We start from the raw sequence: 19447 nt of genomic DNA, 5'->3' as shown, positions 1-19447 counted from the left end.
TCTTACACCTCCCAAGAGCTGTGCAGCAAACAGGCCTGAGGCCCAGAGGACAGCAGTGTCTACACAGTCCCTCTTTTTCTTCCTCGTTATTTGTGTATGTGTGTATGTGTGTGTGTGTGTGTGTGTGTGTGTGTGTGTGCATGTGTGAGCACTGGGGGTGAAAACCAGAGCCAGTACCCCCCCAGCCCTCAAGTGGGTTGTTCTGTAGAACAGGGTGTAACAGAGGAAGGAATCAGAAGCACTTCCACATCATCCACACAGCCCCACATGCCTGGAGTATTTGTCAGAGAGGTATGCCAAGGCCCGGGAAGCCCAGCAAAGACCAAGAATACAGAAATGACTCTGGGCCCCTTGGGATCACCTAGACCAGCAGTTCTGAGTCTAACACCATCAGAAAACACAGATATTCACAGATACTGTGATTCATAACAGTAGCAAAATTAGTTATGAAGTAACAACGAAAATAATTTTATAGCTGGGGTCACCACAACATGAGGAACTATCAAAGGGTTGCAGCGTTAGGAAGGTTGAGAACCACTGTCCTAGACCACACAAAATGAGGCTTGCTTAAGGTGGTAGACATCTTGGTTAGGATCCAACCTCTTGTTTAAATGTTTGTTTTTGTTATTTTTACTTACATATAGGTGAGTGGGTATATACACGTGGATGCCCTCAGGTGCCAGAAGAGGTCACGGGATCAACTGGAGCTGTAGTGGGAAAGCCAGTTCTGTTTCTCTTCTCAAAATAGGGCCTCTTCTGTGATCATACCTGTGGCAGGGATCGAACCAAAGGAGCATTGGTGGCGTGTGAGAAACAAACTGATTGGTGATCAGCTCAGATACCTTCTTGGCAAAGACATTCCATCTCAGAGCTCCCCGAGAGACAGGCAGCCATGGTCCAGCCTAAAGGGGATGGAGGATGCTAGCAGAAAGTTACAAGGGTTGGTCACCCCTGACCTGCTTTCTCCCTCCTTGACCATCCTCCCCACAGCCCGGTGTTCTGTTTTTTAAGGGCTATGTCATTCTTCCACTCAGTTTTCTAGGATGTAGAGAATAAAGTCCAGATTTGGCAGCCAAAATCCTTTTCCAGTCATAACAAATCCTGGCATGTCAAACAACTACTAGTTTGACCATTCTTAGACCTTTGCCTAAATGAATAAAGCCATACAATTGACGTAGGCTCTCCTCTGGCCATGGTCCCCAACCAATGAAAATTCTCCCTTCCTAGGAGCCACCTCAACTGCCGCCTATTTCAGAAGCCCTTCACTCATCCTCCTAGGACGTCACGTGTCCCTCAGCTGAACCTGCTCCTGAATGTGTACAACAGTCCCGAGACTTTAATCCCAGCACCGGGGAGGCAGGAGGCAGGGAGCAGAGGCAGGTGGTTCTCTGAGTTCAAAGCAAGCCTGGTCTACAGAGTTAGTCCCAGAATAGCCAGGGCTACACAGAGAAACCCTCTCTCGAAAAAACACTCAAGTACATGAAACCAGCACATTTCCTTAACTGAGAAAATCTCATTGCTGCTTCACCATACGTCATGCTCCCTAGCTGGGATGATTCAAGGTTTGGAGGCGATTGCCTTCAGCCTGGGGCTCTCCGACACTTAGCTGAACATCTAGAACATGGCATGAGCCAGGGAGCCTTTCCTTTCCCCGAGGCCTGGAAAGGGAACAAGGCCTCGCCGCCCCAGACTTTTCTCAGCCTTTCCCTGCCCAACCCTCTCAGCGCTGTGCTTCCTTACCACTCCTCAGCAACTAAGTTTCTTGGCTGCCAAATACGAAGTGTAATCGCTAGCAGACTAACACTTTCAAAGAAGGAAGAAAACATTTAACCCTCAAACTCTCCCGAGGTGAGAACTATATTCATTCCATCCTTCAGGCGCATTGCCAAGAAAAGGAAAAAAAAAAAAAAATAACAGTGACATCTCCAAGAAGTTCAGGGCCAGGCCAGGGCCGCAGGTGCACGTGAGGGAGGTGTTCGCCGCAGGGGCGGGGCCTGGCCGGGGCCAGCACTCCCCAGTCCAGCGGCCCCGCGGCGCGAACGGACTACGAGTCCCACGATGCCTTGCGGCGGCGGTAGCAGCAGACGTGGCACCGCGCGCAGGCTGTGCCGACTGGAAAGCCGGAGCCGAAGTCATGGCGGCCAGAGCAGCGGGCAGCGGGGGTTGGGAGGTGGTGAAAAGGGGCCGGCGACCTGTAGCAAGCAGCAGCGGACGAGGCGGAGGCGGCGGCGGTGATCGCCGGGCTCTCGGGGAGGCAAACGGAGTGTGGAAATACGACCTGAGCTGTGAGTATCCGCCGCCCGCCCCCCTGGGCCTGTGGGGCAGGGGTGCGGCGCAGCAGCCACGGGAGCTGGGAGCGGATCCGCGGGGTCCGAGCCACCCTGGCCCATAGCGCAGGGAGAGGTGGCCATCCCCACTGCATAGATCTGGAAGCGGAGGCCCAGCGAAGCGGACTCTCGTGTCGGAGGAGACTGGAATTCCGATTTCCATCTGTTCAGGCCTTTGCACACAACCCTCTCAGCTGTCCCGGCCCTCGCTGGCCAGGTGTCTGAGCGACAGGGCAGAGGCATCTGGGATACTGCTAAGTTACGAGCAGGGCTGAGAGGGCTGGATGAGAAGCCCAGCATTGGGAGAAATAACCCGACAGCCACTCCAACCACGAGTTAATCTCAGTATCACCTGTCTCCACAGTCCCCAGAGGAGGGGAGAAAGCTTGCCACTTGTTGAGTACAGAGTTGTCATCTCAGAATCAAGAAAAGTTGGGGGTAGAAAGCCGTGCTAAAAAATTTCTACCCTGAGACCAGCAGGCAGAGCCATAGAAGCCCCCCCCCCCCCGAACCCAAGTCTGGCCTGGCTTCCATGTACTTTGATTTGTCTGATAAAGAACTGGAAGAGCCAGGGACCTCCCTGTGGTGACTGAAAACAGCCACCAGGAGAGCTCTTTGCTGTACTTCTAAGCAGCTCCCAAAGAACAGGGCTTGGAACAGCATCCCCCTGTGGCTCCTGGGGTCTTAAGGGTGACCTGCTGTTTTCTGCCTGTCGTCATTCCAGCTCCAATCCAGCCTGCAAGCACTCTTTATGAGCGTGGCTTTGAGAAAATTATGAAGCGGCAGAATAAAGAACAAGTTCCGCCCCCTGCTGCGGAGTCTAAGAAACCAGTAAATAAGAAGCAACCAAAGAAGGTGACAGCTGTCACTAGCCAAAACCAGAAGCAGGGCCCATTCCGAAGCCTGGAGGATGCCCTGAAAGCTGTAAGTGTGCCTGGGCTTGGGGTGCAGAGAATGTAGGGAATTGGAAGCAGGTATCTGTGGGATTTGGGACACCCAGATGAGAGGCAGTCCAGAGAAGATGGCAGTGCCAAAGGAAGGAATGTTTGCATGTAGAATGGAAAGGAAGTGAGATGTTCATAAGTAGCATAGGTGAGAAGAATGATGGAAATCCCAGGAACAAGATGGAGGTGTTAGAAAAGCTGACCTGGGGGCTGGAGAGATGGCTCAGTGGCTAAGAGCATAGGCTGCTTTTCCAGAGTTCTATTCCCAGCACCCACATGGTGACTGAAAACCATCTGTAATGGGATTTGATGCCCTCTTCTGATAGGAATGAAGACAAAGCGTTCATACACATAAATGAATAAACATATTTAAAGAAGAAAAGGAAAGCTGGCCTGGGTTCCCTGTCCCATCTTGCCCTCTCTGTTCCTTGCCCTTGAATATGTGAAGGGCCTACAAGTTTGGGCACTGGTATCCACCCTCTCAGCTGTCCCGCCCCATATTCTCTTAGGATCTGGATGTGGCACAATGGTAGGATTCCACATAACAAAACCATCAGCCACTTTCCTACCCCTCTCCTGCTTCTCTTCTCCTTAACAACTCACCATGGAGGTTCTCTGTCCCCTGACAGCTGGATGTGGCAGCTCTGCAGAAGGAGCTGGACAAGAGCCAGAGCGTGTTCACCGGGAATCCCTCTGTGTGGCTCAAGGACCTGGCCAGCTATCTCAACTACAAGCTCCAGACTCCACGGCCCGAGCCCACTCTGAGCCAGTACCCACATGGTTAGTCCCCCACCCCTCAGCTCAGATAAGGCCGAGGACAGCCTAAACGGGTTGACATTCCTGACAGCCCAGTGCCTTTACTGTCCTGAGTCAGACATGTGTCTGTCAAGTGGCTGGGCCTCCTTGGAGAAGAGAAAGCCAGCCTCGGTGCAAGGGCATCTGGTCCTAGCACTCACAGAGGCCAATGGCCCCAGATTATCCCTACAGCCTCGTGAGCCGAGAGCTCCGTGGGATCATCCGAGGGCTCCTGACCAAAGCCGAGGGGTCTGTGGAGCTCTTTTTTGACCACTGTCTGTTCACCATGCTGCAAGAGTTGGATAAGACGCCAGGTAAGAGCACCCTAGGAAGGGTGGCCATCTTGAGAGCCAGCCCACTGCTTTTTTTTCCTGCTTTCAACATGCTCATCAGTTCTCTTTTCAACAAGAAATGTGCTAATCCTCACATTGTTTTTGGAAAAGGAAGAGAAAGAGATTAGGATTTGGGCTCACATCTGGGGGGGAAAGGTATAGGATGCCAAGTGATATGAGTAGATCTGAGAATATACCTCTCTCCAGGAGAGTCGCTACATGGGTACCGAATCTGTATTCAGGCCATTCTGCAAGACAGACCCAAGATTGTCACCTCAAACCTGGGCAAGGTGAGGCCTGGGTGGTGCTGGGGACACCAGGGGTAGGGCTAGGGGCACTAGATAGACGCTGCATTGTTGGTCTTGGTTGTGGAGAGGACTTAACACACAACACTGTTAGCATTGGCCAAGTGTCTGTTGGATAAGGATGACCCATACCTTCATTGTATCGATGGGCTGGCTGGGCTATTGAGAGGTTCCATAGCTTTCCTAGAATTGGTCAGCCACTTTGAAAACAGTGGGGGAAACTATCAGCCGAATCCCTGTGCCGCACTGCAATGGGGTTCCACTGCTCTTGGCACCTTTCCCACCTATAACCTTCTTCCCACTGGGACCTGTAGTGCTCCTGGTATGCTGATCTGTCCTTTACCTGTCTACCCATCTCAGTTTCTAGAGCTTCTGAGGTCCCACCAGAGCCGACCAGCAAAGTGCCTGACCATCATGTGGGCCCTGGGGCAGGCAGGTTTCACCAGTCTCACTGAGGGACTAAAAGGTAACCAACAGAGAAGGATGGCCCAGTCTCCTTTCTGATGGCCCCTGTGCGGGAGCCTGAGACTTGCTGGCTTTCAACTCCACAGTGTGGCTGGGGATCATGCTGCCTGTGTTGGGCATCAAGTCTCTGTCTCCCTTTGCCATCGCATACCTGGACCGGCTGCTCCTGTGAGTAATGGGGGGACAGCGAGGGGAAGGCCCAGGGTGTCCACAAGAGGCTGTTTCGGCAAAATGGTATGCTGTGATCCTGGTCTCCATAGATGCGAGGAAAATCAGGACCAGCTCCTCCCACCTCCAAGTGTGATGGTGAGGAAGGAAAGGGAGGGAGCCATCCGGGGCTGGGGCTGGGGTACAGTCTATCCCTTTCCCCTGTACACTGGCTTAGCTGAGTTCATGGCTGGAGCACCGCAGTGGTTTCCAAGAAGTCTGCTTCTTCCTGTAGGATGTATCCCAACCTCACCAAAGCCTTTGGCATGATTGGCCCCAAGGACTTCTTCCCACTTCTGGACTTTGCCTATATGCCAAACAACTCCCTCACACCCAGGTAAGCCCGTGTGGAGCATGCACACTGAGGGAGAGCCCAGCACAATGTCCGGCCCCAACACTGCGCTTTACCCCCTCTCCCCAAAAGCCCTCACAACTTGAAAGCTCAACAGTAGATTTCAAGGAGTCTGTGGAACCCAGAAATTCTATCTGTCCTTGAGGGTAACATCAGGCAGTTTTTAGGGAGAGAAGCTTTGTCTTTTGACAAACTTCACAAGGTTCTTCTGTGTGCAGAGACTCAGGACCAGCTCCCGGCACTTAGTGACTCTCCCTTCAGGACAGGGATGAGCTCAAGTGCCACAGTTCCACAGCCTAAAAGCGTAGCTTTCCTCCCGTAGCCTGCAGGAACAGCTGTGCCAGCTCTTCCCCCGACTGAAGGTGCTGGCGTTTGGGGCAAAGCCAGAATCCACCCTGCACACCTACTTCCCTTCATTCCTGTCCAGAGCCACCCCTAGCTGCCCTGCTGAGATGAAGAAAGAGGTGAGAACCCTTTCCTTGCCCAGAGCACAACTGCAGGCAGCCTCGGCTGGTGATTTCCCCGGTATACTGCAGCTCACAGCCACCTGCCCCAGTCACTTGTGCTTTTACCACTGAGGCCTGGGATGGGGGAGGGTGGTCAGTGATGCCCACTTGGAGACAAGGTTCTTACACTCAAGCTGTAGCTGGGAACCACACCTATCCTGAGACAGCTTCTCAGCTTTCCAGGGGTCTTGACACTATTCCTCACCCTCAGCCGATGTGTTGTTATCAAAAGCCCCAGCATCCTTCTTTTCACCATCCTGAGGCCCTGACATTCTCTCTCTCTTGTCCTGTGCAGCTCCTGAGCAGCCTGACTCAGTGCCTGACTGTGGACCCCCTCAGCACCAGTGTCTGGAGACAGCTGTACCCCAAGCACCTGTCACAGTCCAGGCAGGTGGGGGTAGGGTCATCTGCTCTGATCTACACAGAGAAGGCTCCTACTGTATGCTTTCCAGACTTGGGCTGGTGTGTCATACCAGAAACACTGGTCACTGCTGTCTAGGCTCATACCTCCCAGTTTGGATGAGACCACAGCTGGGGTGGCCTTTTAAGAACTACTGTGGATGGGGATCTTTCAGCTCTAAGAACCCGGGAATTGGTAGGCAGAGAGGACAAGTAAGCCCAGGGTTGCTGCTGGCTGAAAGGGGCCTACTTTTTCACAGCTTGCTGCTGGAGCACCTGCTCAAGTCCTGGGAGCGGATTCCCAAGAAGGTGAGCTGCTGGGAGGATGTGGGAGGCTGGACCCAGCCTGGGTTCTTGGGTTTTGCCCCTTGACTTCCGTCCTCCCTTTCCTGCACTTTTGACACAAGTGTGAAGCAAAATGGAGGCTCAGGATCCTCTTACTGGTTGGGCTCACATTCTCAACTCAACTCTTGGTATTCTGTAGGCGCGGAAGTCTTTGCAAGAAACCATTCAGTCTTTCAAGTTTGCCAACCAAGAGCTTCTGAAGAAGGGCAGTGGTTGCAGCGAGCATGTTGTCACCTGTGATGTAGCCTGCAAGGTGTGACAGCCAACCTCTCCAACCCACATGCAGTCTTGATCTATCCTGACACCCTTAGTTTGAATTGGGTCACATCCCTGTCCCACCCATCTGTGGATTCCCACTACCTCAGGCTTACATGCAGGCCTCACTTGGTGCTTGTGTGAGGAAGCAAGGACCAGCCCTCCCCACTCTGACCCACCATCTTCTCTCTCCTGCCAGGGCTTGTTGCAACAGGCACGGGGCCCTCGGCCACCCTGGGCCCGGCTAGTCCTGTTGCTTCTGGTCTTTGCAGTAGGATTCCTGTGCCATGATTTTCGGTCCCACAGCTCTTTCCAGGGTAAGTCATCTGGGAAGAGAACATGGTGGGCAGCACAAGGCTATGTGCAGCATCTCCAAACCCCACCCTCCTCCTGATAAATTCTCAGTCTGCAGAGCAAACACTTTCTACCTCAGCTATTCTGCACAGACTGGACATTCTTCTCTTCCAATTGCACTGATACTTCGCAGGAGAGAAATTACTCTACTTTACATCACTAAATACATGTTTTCTCCTTTTAACTCTTGAGGGAGAAGAAAGGTGTAGCCTCAGATTAAGATCATGGCTAGTAGGACCAGAAAGACATGGTCAGACATGCTTGTTGGCACCTGAGTTCCATCCGCAGGGGGCACATGGTGGAAGGAGAGGACCAACTCAACACAAGTCCTGACCCCTGTGTGCATGCTGTAGCATATAAACACGCACGTGCACACACTAAATAAGCTAGTAAATTTAATTAAAAAAAAAAAAAAAAAAAAAAGGATCACAGCTAGTAAAAGGGCAGATATTCAAACCTGAGGTTTTTCTGACTTCTAAATCCAAGACTCTACCCAGTGTCCCACTCTTCCTGTTCCTGACCCAGCGGAAGGTATTCAGTATTCAGCCCCTAGGGCCACATCTCCACCCAGACCTGTCTAGTTAGACCCGAGATCACTCAACTGCCCCACAGCCTCTCGGCCTGCCCAGGGACCTGGACTGTCCATCTTCCAAGTCCTTGCACCTGCCCTCCCAGCTCACTGGAGGTTCCCTTTGCAGCCTCCCTCACTGGCCGTTTGCTTCGATCGTCTGGTTTCTTGCCTGTTGGCCAGGAAGTGTGTGCCAAGCTCTACTCCCACAGCCTGCAGAGCTACAAGTGAGCTGCTGCCAAGGAAGGCAGGCTGGTGATCAGGGTGGGCACGGGCCGTGGGAGGTCCCTGGAAGACTCCTGTCCCTCCTCCCTTTATCGGCTGTTCTTTGGTGAGCAGGTTGGCCCGGGGAAGCTCAGAGTATACCTCTCCCCTCCAATTTCTCTACAGCTGGCTGCAGGAGACATTGCCAGCCTGGGGCTCCCACCTGCTTGCCGTAGTGAAGCCCGGTTTGCAGCTGGCCTGGACACACACCAATGCCACGGTCAGCTTCCTTTCTGCCCACTGTGCCTCCTACCTTGCCTGCTTTGGCGACAGCCTCGCTGTCTTCTTGCAGAGGGTAAGCTGGAGAGCAGGAGTCAGTTGGACCCATCCCCCCAGGGACAGAAGTCTTGGAACACTTCTGCACAGGCAGAACCCTTAGGACGGGGGACATTGCCCTAGGCATCTTGTCCCAACCACTCTCTGTGGTCCTGCAGGTCCAGCTCCCTGAGGCCCTGCACCAGCTCTTCCACTCCTTGAAGGAGCTGCTGCTGCTCTTCTATCACAGTGTGCTGCTGCCCCTGTGGCACCTGCTGCTGGCGGTCCTGGCCCAAGTCCAGGAGCATTGCCACGAGGCCTGCAGGTAAGACCTCCACTCCAGGCTCTATAGGTCCCCGGTGACCCCACTTCTGGCCACTGGAGACAAGGCTACACCGTTCATTTTGCCACAGCCACTCTGGGATGAGGGTTCAAGCTGCAGTCCTGTGAGGTGACACAGTCCCACGCATGACCCCCATCCCTCTCAAATGTTCCGCTTTTCTCATAGAGGTGAAGTGACCTGGGCCTGCATTAAGACACAGTTCAGTGAAGCTGCCCGATGGACCTGGCTCTGCCTACAGGATGTCACGGTAGCTTTCTTGGACTGGGTGCTTGCCATGATATCCCAGCAATAGACCCTGCCTGCCTGGCCACTGGCTTCTGGGGTGGGCAAGCGATCAGAGACTTCTGGAGGGTAGAGAAGGTGGCCCTCTCTTCACTTGGTGCCTGAGTCCTGTCTCCTAGGCAAGAGGCCAGGTGCCTCTGCCTAGCTCCTCCCATCTTCAAGGGACTGGGCTGGAGCTTCTCAGCCTCCTGCTCATGGGTCTGCTGAGTATCTCAGGCCCAGCTGCACAGCTCCCAGCGTCCTCTGGGATGGTAGCCTTTCTCCACTTCTCTCACCCCTCTCTGTTCCTCCATCTCATCACTTAAGCCACCACAGCCTACCTCCAAAAGGGAGGTAGCCCTTTGTTCCCATGCCTGGTCTAACGTGAGCCACAGCAGAAAAAGGAAAAGCACTTCAGAAGGACCAACACCACAGTAGGTGGGGCATCGTCACTTCTACCAGCAGCCTGGATGGCCCTCAGCGGACATGCAGGCCGTGTGGACATGCCTGTTAACTAAAAACACCCAAAACAAGCAAGCCTTCCAAGGCCACTTGTGCCCTGCTCCATCCGTGAGCGCCCTGGCTTCTCAACTCCATTCCCCTCAGTGCCAGGGCTCCTGTCTCACACCTCAGCAGATCTGTCCACAGCACCATCCGTCTGAAGAGCAGCACCCTCCCATCAGCCCACTGAAGGGAATCAGCATATGGATCCTGGGTGGAATAAAGGACACAGACTGGATTTCCAGCTTTCTGCATCTTCATGTGGGAATGAATCCCCATAGTTTGGGGACAGAACAACAGAGCCTTGGGCTTCTGCCCTGGGTATTGAGCTTCTAGCAGGGAAAGTCTACCTTTATCACTCAAAACTAGGCTCCATGATTCAGTTGGCTCTACTGATTTTGTCTGATCTGTCAATGGTTCCTACCCAAAAATTTGTCTCAGTGTGATTGGGAAAGTAGGATCCTTAATTGATTAGTTGGTTCATTTTATGAGGCAGTGGGTTTAGAACTCCAAGAGACAAAACCAGGGTTTATTACCAGTCTTTTCCTTTTTGAGACAGTTCATTGCAGGTGTGTTAGTTCTCACTCATCTCTTGGACTCTTGGCAGCTTTGTTTCCCCCATATGCACCACAGAGCAGCAGGAGTGGCAGCCACTTCCTTTTACAGCCTGTTTCCTGTGGCACGTGGAGATCCCTCGTTCCCTTCCCCAAGAGAAAGGAGCAAGTTTGAAAACATCTTGACCCAATTCATACACTCTGGCCTCTGGCGTTAGCCACTTACTTTAGGAAGTAAACAGCCACAGCAGGCTGTTCCTTGCTGCCCTAGTGACAGTTAATGGAGACCATTGTTCCCATGTGTTCTTGTCAGTCAGCCATAAACGGCTCAACCCTACATCATGTTGGAGAGGGCAGCCTGGAATAGCCACAGCACGGGACAAGACACTGCTATCTGAGGAATGCTAGCCTGGTTTTTGTGCTTTTAATCCAGCAACCTTGGGCATGTCATGGAGCTGTGCTGGCTTCTACTCTGCAGCGATTTTACTTGGCGTCATAATATCTGGTATTTAAATTCTTAAATTGCAGTGTTTTTCTTCAACTTAAATCAGTTGGCATCTTCACAGCACCTTATAGGGACATTAACACCAACCTTACTCGGCTTTATAAGGCTGTTGGGGAAAGTGGCTCTTTTTCATTTTTTTACTCCCAGGTTAGGGACAGTACAGCGCTTTCCCTGCCTGTCAAAGTGCCACCTGTTCTCCATTAAAGCCAGACATCCAGACATTTCATTTCTACAGAGCTGTCAGCAAGTTGGGAATCCAAGCTGAGCTAGTAAATTGAACCAGTGTGAAGCCCAGACTGTTTTCCAGTGGTACTGACACTGTTACCAGTGACAACAGTGAGGAGGGTAGGAAGCTGACCCTTTAGTCACAACTCATACAGCTGAAGTCCAACAGGTAACAAGTCATGAGTGCGTCGGTCTCAGTATTACCAGTTCCTACTTGGACCCGGACTTAACCTGAGCCATTTCTAAACAGTTCCGGTTTTGATTATACTTCATTTCTACCTTCCTTTGGCATCTTCCAAGTCCTCAGCTTGAGTTTCAGATAACCACACACTGCCTGGCGGGTAAGGACAGATAATGTTGCTGGGCTCTCCCCTGCAGCATTTGTCAGTCAATGCACAGACCACCACTGCTGTAGTATGGCTTGCTTTCCAGTGACAGGCACGCTGTCCATTCCAGAACACCCCACTTGTCCTTCACATAGATGTCTGTATGGTTGGGTGGCTTGTGGGAATTTTAATGTCACCTAAGAGATGTGGGACTTGTTTGGATGCTTAAAATGGTCCATTCTTTTACTATAATAGTTTCCCAGCATTCATGGTATGGGTGAATATTTATTATTTAGTATCATGTATTTTGCACCTCAATAAAAAAACCAAGGTACGGAGCTGGGCAGTGATGGTGCACAGTCCTTTAACCAAAGCACTTGGGAGGCAGAGGCAGGTGGATCTTTGAGTTTGAGGCCAGCCTGGTCTACAAAGTGAGTTTCAGGACAACCAGGGCTACATAGGAAAACCCTGTGTCAGCACACACACACACACACACACCCCAAAAACCAATCCTAATATGCTATTAGTGAAGTTAGCACACTGGTCATTATTTTAGAGCAGTTTCAGATTCATTGTCAAGGGGAAAAAGACTTGTCCTCAACACCACCACATCTGCGCGTGCGCACACACGTTCCCCACCACTGATGTCTCACCAGTGCAGAACACGCACCTTACGCTGACCCTACACTGACTCGGCTACCACCGAGATCTGTAGCTTAAGCAAGCACTTGCTGCCATAGTTAGTAGGTGATATGATAGCTCAGTGACCAAGAGCACACCGCTCCCGGAAGAACACCCATGTCCAGTTACCAGCTGGCACACTGGGTGGTTCACAGCCATCTGTAACTCCAGCTCAGGTGCCTGATGGCTTTGGTGTATACAGACACAATTAAAACCACAGTGAATCTTAAGTGTCCAGTGGCTTGTGTCTACCGCTCTGCCAACAGGTTTCACTGACCTACAATTGCCCTGCTTCCCTGTGTGATTCCACAGGGCCACTGGAGGACACTGGTCTTCACAATCTCCAGAGTTTTGCTTTTCCCACACTGCCATGGCATTGGTCACTGCACATAGTTTAATTTATAATCTCACCTACCACAGAGAAAGGTTTTTGATTAGTGGTCTCTGTTACACTTACCATGTTCCTATTAAACCACATGTTCCAAAATTTCTGGGTCATAGCCACATCTTGTGGCGTGGCTCTGCTGCACGCTGCTGGGGGTCCCTGGCATCATAGATCATTACACAGGGACAGACTGCCACTATGAAAGGTGCAAGCTGTTAATCCCAGCACCCAGAGGCAGGCAGATCCTTGAGTTCAAGGCCAGCCTGGTCTACAGAGTGAGTTCCAGGATAGCCAGGACTACCCAGAGAAACCCTGTCTCAAAAATAAAAACAGAATAATAACAATGAAAAGCCAGAACTTGAGAGCTGGAGGCAAGACAGCCAGCAAGATGTAGACTGTGTCTCAGAAAAAGAAGAAAAGAAAAAGTGAACATCTTTGTATACCAGTACTAAAAGTATGGTCGGAAATCCTCTAGAACCTTCAAGGAGTCTAAGAATTCAAGATTGTCCTCATAATAACACTAAGTTATCATCTGCCTTTGTGATTGGCATGAGTACAGCTGGGTTTAAAGACAAAACTGCCAGGGCACCAGCAAGAGTCCAAGTATTAGTCCTTTCACTTAAGCATCCTCAGTGGAGGGGAACGGGCTGTGACACGGCGCCAGTGATCAGTGTTCAACCCACCAGACAGAACTCAGGGCCTTTGAGAGACTTGATCATTGTTAGGGAACCTGAAACAGCCTTTCTTCAAATAATGGAGACAAAAAGCAATAAATGGTTCCTTTTGGAGCTGGGTATGTGAAAGTTATAGCAACTACTAACATTTACTCAGGTCATCTTTTTAAAAATTTTTAATGATGCTTATGTGTCGTGTGTGCGCGCACGCGCACACACACACACACACGCGAGTAACATGCATGTTCCTGCCATGTATGTATGGGTACCCAGAGAGGCTGGAAGAGGCCATCAGAGTTCAAGCTGGAGTTATGGGCAGTTTTGAGGGCTCCAGAAGAGCTCTGGGGACTGATCTCAGGCCCTCTGGAAGAGCAGCAAGTGCTCTTAACTGCTCAGCTACCGCTGTAGCCCCTACCCGGATTATCTTGATGACTGAGCTCAGTGATTCAGAACCTTTAATTACTTTTCAGTATTAGTGTCATCTAGTACTCTGGCTCCTGCAAAGATTTTTGCAGACAAGTATTGTGTGTGTCTTACAAAATTAAATGTTGAAACCAAATCTTTTTATATTTTTGCAAAGAATGTAAATAGCAAATCAATGTCATTGTTAAACTAAAAAGATCTGATGAAACAAAAACTATGCTGACTTTGACGGAGCTTTTGATGACCGGAAGTGTGTTGCCATTTGAGACCTTCAGTTGATTGTGAGGGGGTGTGTATGTAGCAAGACCAAGCCGAGCAAGTTGGCTCTCTCCTTGCACTATGCGGTGTCTTGGGCTTGAACTCAGATCATCAGATACTGACTTTCACACAATAAGCTGTTTCTTTTTTTTAAATGTGTGAAAGGATTGGATTGGTGTTCACTTTTTTTTTACATATTTGCTAGAATTCACATTGACGTTCTCTGCCTCTGAATTTCCTTCTACTAGCTATTTGTGGGTGTTTGTTCTGGTTTTTTGAGACAGGGATTTTCTGTGTAGCCCTGGCTGTCCTGGAACTCACTTTGTACATCAGGTTGGCCTTGAACTCATCAAGTTCTGCCTGCCCATCTCCCGTGTGCTGGGATTAAAGGTGTACACCACTACCACCCAGCCTCTTTTTTTTTTCCAGTTTTTTTCATATCTCTTTTGAGTCAATCTAAGTGATTTGTGTATTTCTAGGAACTTTCCAGGTGTATGTAGTTTATCTAATTTTGTTATATATTTATAGTACTTTTAATTTTTACGATATATGCTTCTTTTTAAAAGCTGCATTTACTTCATGTGTGTGTGCACCTGTGTGTAAGTTCACGTGACATCAGTGTGTGTGTGGTGTCTGTAGAGGTGAGCGGATAATCTGCAAGGGTTGGTTTTTTCCCTCCACCAAGTGGGTCCCAGGCATCAAACTCAGGTTTTCAACCTGGCGGCAAGTACACTTACCTGTTGAGCCCGCCTGACAGCCCAAGTGTTTTATTTTAAAATGTATATCCCATCCCTAAACACATTTCAAATTAGAATAAAATAGGAAAAAGTTAAAAGGAAGATATGTGAATATCTAATACTCATTTGCAAAATAATGTGTTAAATATCAAAGCGACAGAGAAAAATCCTAGAGGAAATTGGTGATAAATGTCGAGACAGTTTTTGATTTCTTTTAAAACACAGAAATGTTATGAGAATATGTTTTGGTTTTAATCCCAGTTGGGGAAAATGGGGCTGCTCCAGAGTCCCAACAGCAGCTGACTATGATTTGCTTTGTTGACTATGATTTGCAGGGGCATGATTTTACCAGCTGCAGATAGTTTCTGCAAGGGTATAACATTTGGGATTCTGGGGACTCCTGAGAGGATATATGAATTCCAGAGAGGGAGGCTGAAATGGCTGCTCCTCCTCCTGCTCCTGCTGTTATTGCTGGTTGCTGTTGGGTGTGCAAAGAGAGAAAAAGAAATTGGATAGCCTACCAGCAAAGATCAACCCTGCCCCAAGGAACTTGAGGCCCCTAATCAGCAGGAAGTAGTCTAAAGATAACTCCTACCTAGTGTTGGTGATTGGAAGGGTAGAATAAGGATAGAGGAGGATAGTAGATTTAAAAAAAAAAAAAACAATAGCCAAAATATTTGGCTATAGATAAATGTCTGTGCATGGGATTTTAAGATGTGTCTGTAATGTAAAGCACCACCAAAACCAAACAAAAAACAAAAAAAACTTGAGAAAAACATTGGCAACAAATATGCAATAACATATCTTTAATGTTAAAATCTACTCTAAAAAAAAGCACTGAACACAAAATTGTGTTTGTGTAAAAGCCATAATTCATAAGTAATTCTGCAAATGAATAGCAGGCTTGCAAAAAGATCTGTTTCTCTTTTTTGGGTTTTGTTTGTTTGTTTTTTTGGTTTTTGTTGTTTGCTTTTTGAGATAGGATTTCTCTCTGTGTGTAGCCCGGACTCACTTTAGTAGACCAGGCTGGCCTCGAACTTTTTGACCAAACAAGCACATTGCAAAAACACTTTCTAGATGAGAAAGCAGAAATATGGGCAAAGATTTCCAAGAATGTGCATGCTGGGCTTGGAGGCTCATACCTTTAACCCCCGCAGAGGTAGTGAGACTGCAGGAGATTCCCAAAGTGTAAAGGTGAGACTGGTTTACATATCAAGTTCCAGTCTAGCTGGGGGCTAACCAGTGAGACCCTGTCACAAACATAGACATGCAGAGGCAAGGATGGTGGTCCAGGTCTGTGATTGCTAGCACTTGGGTCAGCCTCTGATACATGTCTTGTCTCAGAACAATAATAAACCCCACCAAAACCCGAATAATAATAATAGTATTTGTACTGAAGTTTTAAATATAAACTGTCTATATAACAGGCTAGATGAGGGATGGCTCAGAAATTAAGAGTGCTGACTGCTCTTCCAGAGAACCTTGGTTCCACTCCCAGCACCCACATGGCAGCTTACAACTGTTTGGGACTCCAAGAGCTGACATCCTCACACAGACGTACATGCAGGCAAAACACCAATGCACATAAAACAAAAATAAAATTTTAAAACTGTCTGTTGGTATAATGTTTTTATGGAAAGTGTACAGTTTACCCTTGTTTATTCAAATGCTGATTTCTCTACCCCACTATCTGGTTTCAATCCAGACATTGCATTACCTATCTCAAGTTTGTGTAAACTTGCCACCATTTGTTCTCTGTAATTTCCATAAAACGACCAGCCAATGCTGAGCAATAGAGAGAATAGGGTGGGACATCCTGGTCTAGAGGGGAGGAGAAAGAAGTGAGTGGGAGCAGAGATGGGCAGGAGAGGACTTGGTACCAGAAGGGAGAGATGAACTGGACCTAAGATATGATTAAAATGTACAATGGGTAAAATTTGAATGGTAGGAAATTATGCGGGCTTGGAGGTTTAGAAGGGAGTAATCATTGCCCAGCATTGTGCTCTAGGTTAACTAAATACATCCTAGTCTCTGTGTTGTGACAGCTGGTTTAGGAATAACCACTGTTTAACTAAAAGATAAATCAATTATTAATAATAACCAATAACTGTCCAATAACAAGATGAATAAATAATGGTAAGATCAAAAGATATTCAACCAATAATTTCAAAGTGTCTTTGATGACATTAGGAAATGCTATTGATTAACCGAGTTCAATTTATTGAAGTACTGGCTAGAATATGGAAAGCAAATGTTTACAAGGCTGTGGAGAAACTGGACTCCATGTACCCTTCTAATGGGAATCAAAAAGGTTGCACCCACCCCTAATTCATGCTTTAACTCACTGTGTGACGCATACAAAAGACGTAAGGAAGGCAGGGGCTGCTTGGGAAGAGGAAGGAGCAGCAGGAGAGGTAGTAAGGGATGAATGGGAACAAAATAGATTATAAAAATGTCAGTGGAATACATATTTATTCATATATGCTAATAAAACTTTTTTAAATGTTTCAGCTTTGGTGTTAGCTTGGTCATTTCTAAAAAAAATTAAATATGTAATATTATAATCCCATTCCTAGATACATTCCTAGACGAAAAGACAGCAGAGACCGGAAATCAGTTAGTGAGTGGTTGCCAAGGAAAGAAAGGAAGTGATGCCAGGAGTGATAAATTGAAGGGTAATGGATGTTCTTCCTAATGACTTACAAAAAAAAGTTTTCGTCAGATGTGATGATGCACGCTTTTATCCCAGCATTCTGGCTGCAGAAGCAGGAGAATTTCTTCGAGTTTGGAGGCCAGATTAGTCCCAGGCTCGAGCCGGAACGTTAAAACAAAAACAACTCCCCACCACCATATATATATACACACATATGCTTGGCCTTGAGGTGGTTCCCCTAAGTAAAGGGAGCAGGGACTGTCTCTGACGTGGACTCTGTTGCCTGCTATCCCATCACTTCCCCGTGGCGTGGCGGGGCTGCCTTGCCGGGCCACCATCGTAGAGGTCTTGATGCAGCTTGATGTGCTGGGGTGGGTTAGTAGGAGGAGCTCCCCTTTTCTGAGTGGGAGGGGAGGGGGGATAAGAGGAAGGAGGAGGGTGGGTGGGACTGGGAGGAGAGAAGGGAGGGGCATACGATTGGAATATAAAGTGAATAAATAAATAAACTACAAAAAAATTCTCTAGTGGAGAGGGGCCATTTGCACAGCACTGTGATTGTACTAAATGCCACTCAATCGCGTACCCTGAATTTCTCTGATCTAAGCGAAGCGCCTGGTTAGTACTTAGGTGGAAGATCCCTTTGGGAATACTTGGTGCTTTAGGCTTGAGAAACAAATAGATAAGTATGGTATGTGAACCTCAAATAAGTTTTAAAGACTTCACAAATATAGCATGGGAAGGAGGAAGAGAGGGGAGCGGGAGAGACAGATACCGGGGTGGGGGATGTTGTGATAGTGAAGGGGAGAGGACAAAAAGAGAAATATGAATTAAAATGCTCAATTTACTGAATTAAGCATTTTAATTCAATTAGTTTAGTGCATTTTAAATGCTAAGCGCATGCCCTGAAAACTATCCACAGCTGGGGTTCAGTCACGGTGGTGGCATATATTTTTTCCCAGCGGAGTGACGTCAAAGCAAGGTTTCACACCATCTCTCCACCTGGCTGGGTGTTTCAGAACTGCAGCTGGGGAGGTCAGGTCTCCGGGCACCCACATCGGGACTTGGGGCCCCGCCCGCAGTGTAAATAACTACACAGACGCTTTGTAATATTTTAAAGCGTAGGCCTTTCAGCGAGGGCGCTTTTCCAACCGGCTTTCTAGCTGAAGCAGATGAATCCTGGCACTGCCACATCCCGCCCGCTCGACCTTCTGCTCCTGTTCACGGAATCTCTCTCCATTCTCTCTCTCTCTCTCTCTCTCTCTCCCTCTTTCCCCTCCTCCTTCTTCTCTTTTCTTCCTTCTCCCTCTTCCCTCCCTCTCCCTTCCTCCCTCCCCCTTATTACGTCCATTCGGCAAGTGGGAAAGGACGAACGTTTCCACTCACATTAATATAAGACTGGCGATGGGCCGTAGAAACAGTACCAAGATCTAGTCCTCAGCTCTCTAGCTCTCGGCGGGTTTAGCCGTCGACTGAACACACCGAGACGCACCTCAACACACACACACCCACTCCGCCAGACAGAGCCAGCTGCACAGAGGGCCTGCGTGTTGAGTTAAAAAAAACCCGGTCGCTCTCGGTGAGCCATCAGTGGGCTGACCCTGTGAGGAAGAGCAACAAGTACGTTAGCCGGTACCGAGCAGCCGCGGGGTCGGCCGAGAGGTCACCCCTCACCCCAGGGAGGACACTTGGTTGCCAGCGGGGCCCGGTGGGACGCAGACCTTCCCGGACGGGGACGACGGGCGCTGGGCACCGCAGGCTCGCTGGCCGGGGCCCGGGCCCGATCGCTCACCGGCTCGTTTCCTTCGGCGCGGGCCTTGGTGAACGGACCCGGCGCTTTGGCTGGCTGACCGCCTTCGCGCCGTCCGAGCGGCTCTTCACTTGCGCCACGCCAGAGCCCGAAGGAGACCTGCGGGGGCAGAGGTGGCCAGCGCGACCGCAGGACCGAGACCAGGGTCTGCAGACCGGGAGGAAGGCTGCCTCGGCTCAGCCCCGGCCGGCTCGCGGCGTCCCTGGCTCCTCTCTTCAGCCCGGGCTCCCTCGGCTTGCTGAGAAATACACGTTAGGGGGAAAAAAACACAGTGAGCTTTAGAGGGAAAACGGCAGCGCTCGCCGCCAGCGGGGCCTTCGATAGCTCAGTTGGTAGAGCGGAGGACTGTAGTTGGTCAGACTCGGCAATCCTTAGGTCGCTGGTTCGATTCCGGCTCGAAGGACTTCGTCTGTAATTTTTTTTTTTTAGCTTCCCCCTGGC

The 19447-nt window shown here is 49.5% G+C and overlaps 1 protein-coding gene and 1 non-coding gene across 2 annotated transcripts; both read left to right on the top strand.

Annotated features, from left to right (window-relative positions):
• Nucleotides 1-2058: 2058 nt before the first annotated feature.
• Nucleotides 2059-10016, top strand: Tmem214 (transmembrane protein 214). The gene is made up of 17 exons (XM_021635432.2): nt 2059-2285; nt 3052-3251; nt 3901-4051; nt 4246-4380; nt 4606-4688; nt 5064-5169; nt 5255-5336; nt 5611-5712; nt 6050-6191; nt 6529-6620; nt 6893-6941; nt 7117-7230; nt 7432-7549; nt 8285-8381; nt 8545-8713; nt 8853-8998; nt 9182-10016. Exons 1-17 carry the CDS (start codon nt 2135-2137, stop codon nt 9306-9308), a joined length of 2064 nt encoding a protein of 687 aa, XP_021491107.1. The 5' UTR covers nt 2059-2134; the 3' UTR covers nt 9309-10016.
• Nucleotides 10017-19320: 9304 nt separating this feature from the next.
• Nucleotides 19321-19409, top strand: Trnay-gua (transfer RNA tyrosine (anticodon GUA)). The gene is given in 2 exon segments: nt 19321-19357; nt 19374-19409. It is a non-coding gene; the product is annotated as a tRNA-Tyr (tRNA).
• The last annotated feature ends 38 nt before the right edge of the window (nt 19410-19447 follow it).

Source organism: Meriones unguiculatus, chromosome 1 (genome assembly GCF_030254825.1).
Source record: "Meriones unguiculatus strain TT.TT164.6M chromosome 1, Bangor_MerUng_6.1, whole genome shotgun sequence".
NCBI lineage: Eukaryota > Metazoa > Chordata > Mammalia > Rodentia > Muridae > Meriones > Meriones unguiculatus.
Note: the sequence above shows the minus strand (reverse complement) of the source record. Positions and strands in the feature narration are given on the sequence as shown.

Excerpts from the sequence above, each read along its gene's own strand:
- Tmem214 (XM_021635432.2), top strand. The coding sequence starts at position 2,135 with ATGGCGGCCAGAGCAGCGGGCAGCGGGGGTTGGGAGGTGGTGAAAAGG. Across the intron at positions 2,286-3,051 it reads GTGGAAATACGACCTGAGCT|CTCCAATCCAGCCTGCAAGC; the intron begins GTGAGTATCCGC and ends TCGTCATTCCAG. Across the intron at positions 5,713-6,049 it reads AACAACTCCCTCACACCCAG|CCTGCAGGAACAGCTGTGCC; the intron begins GTAAGCCCGTGT and ends TTCCTCCCGTAG.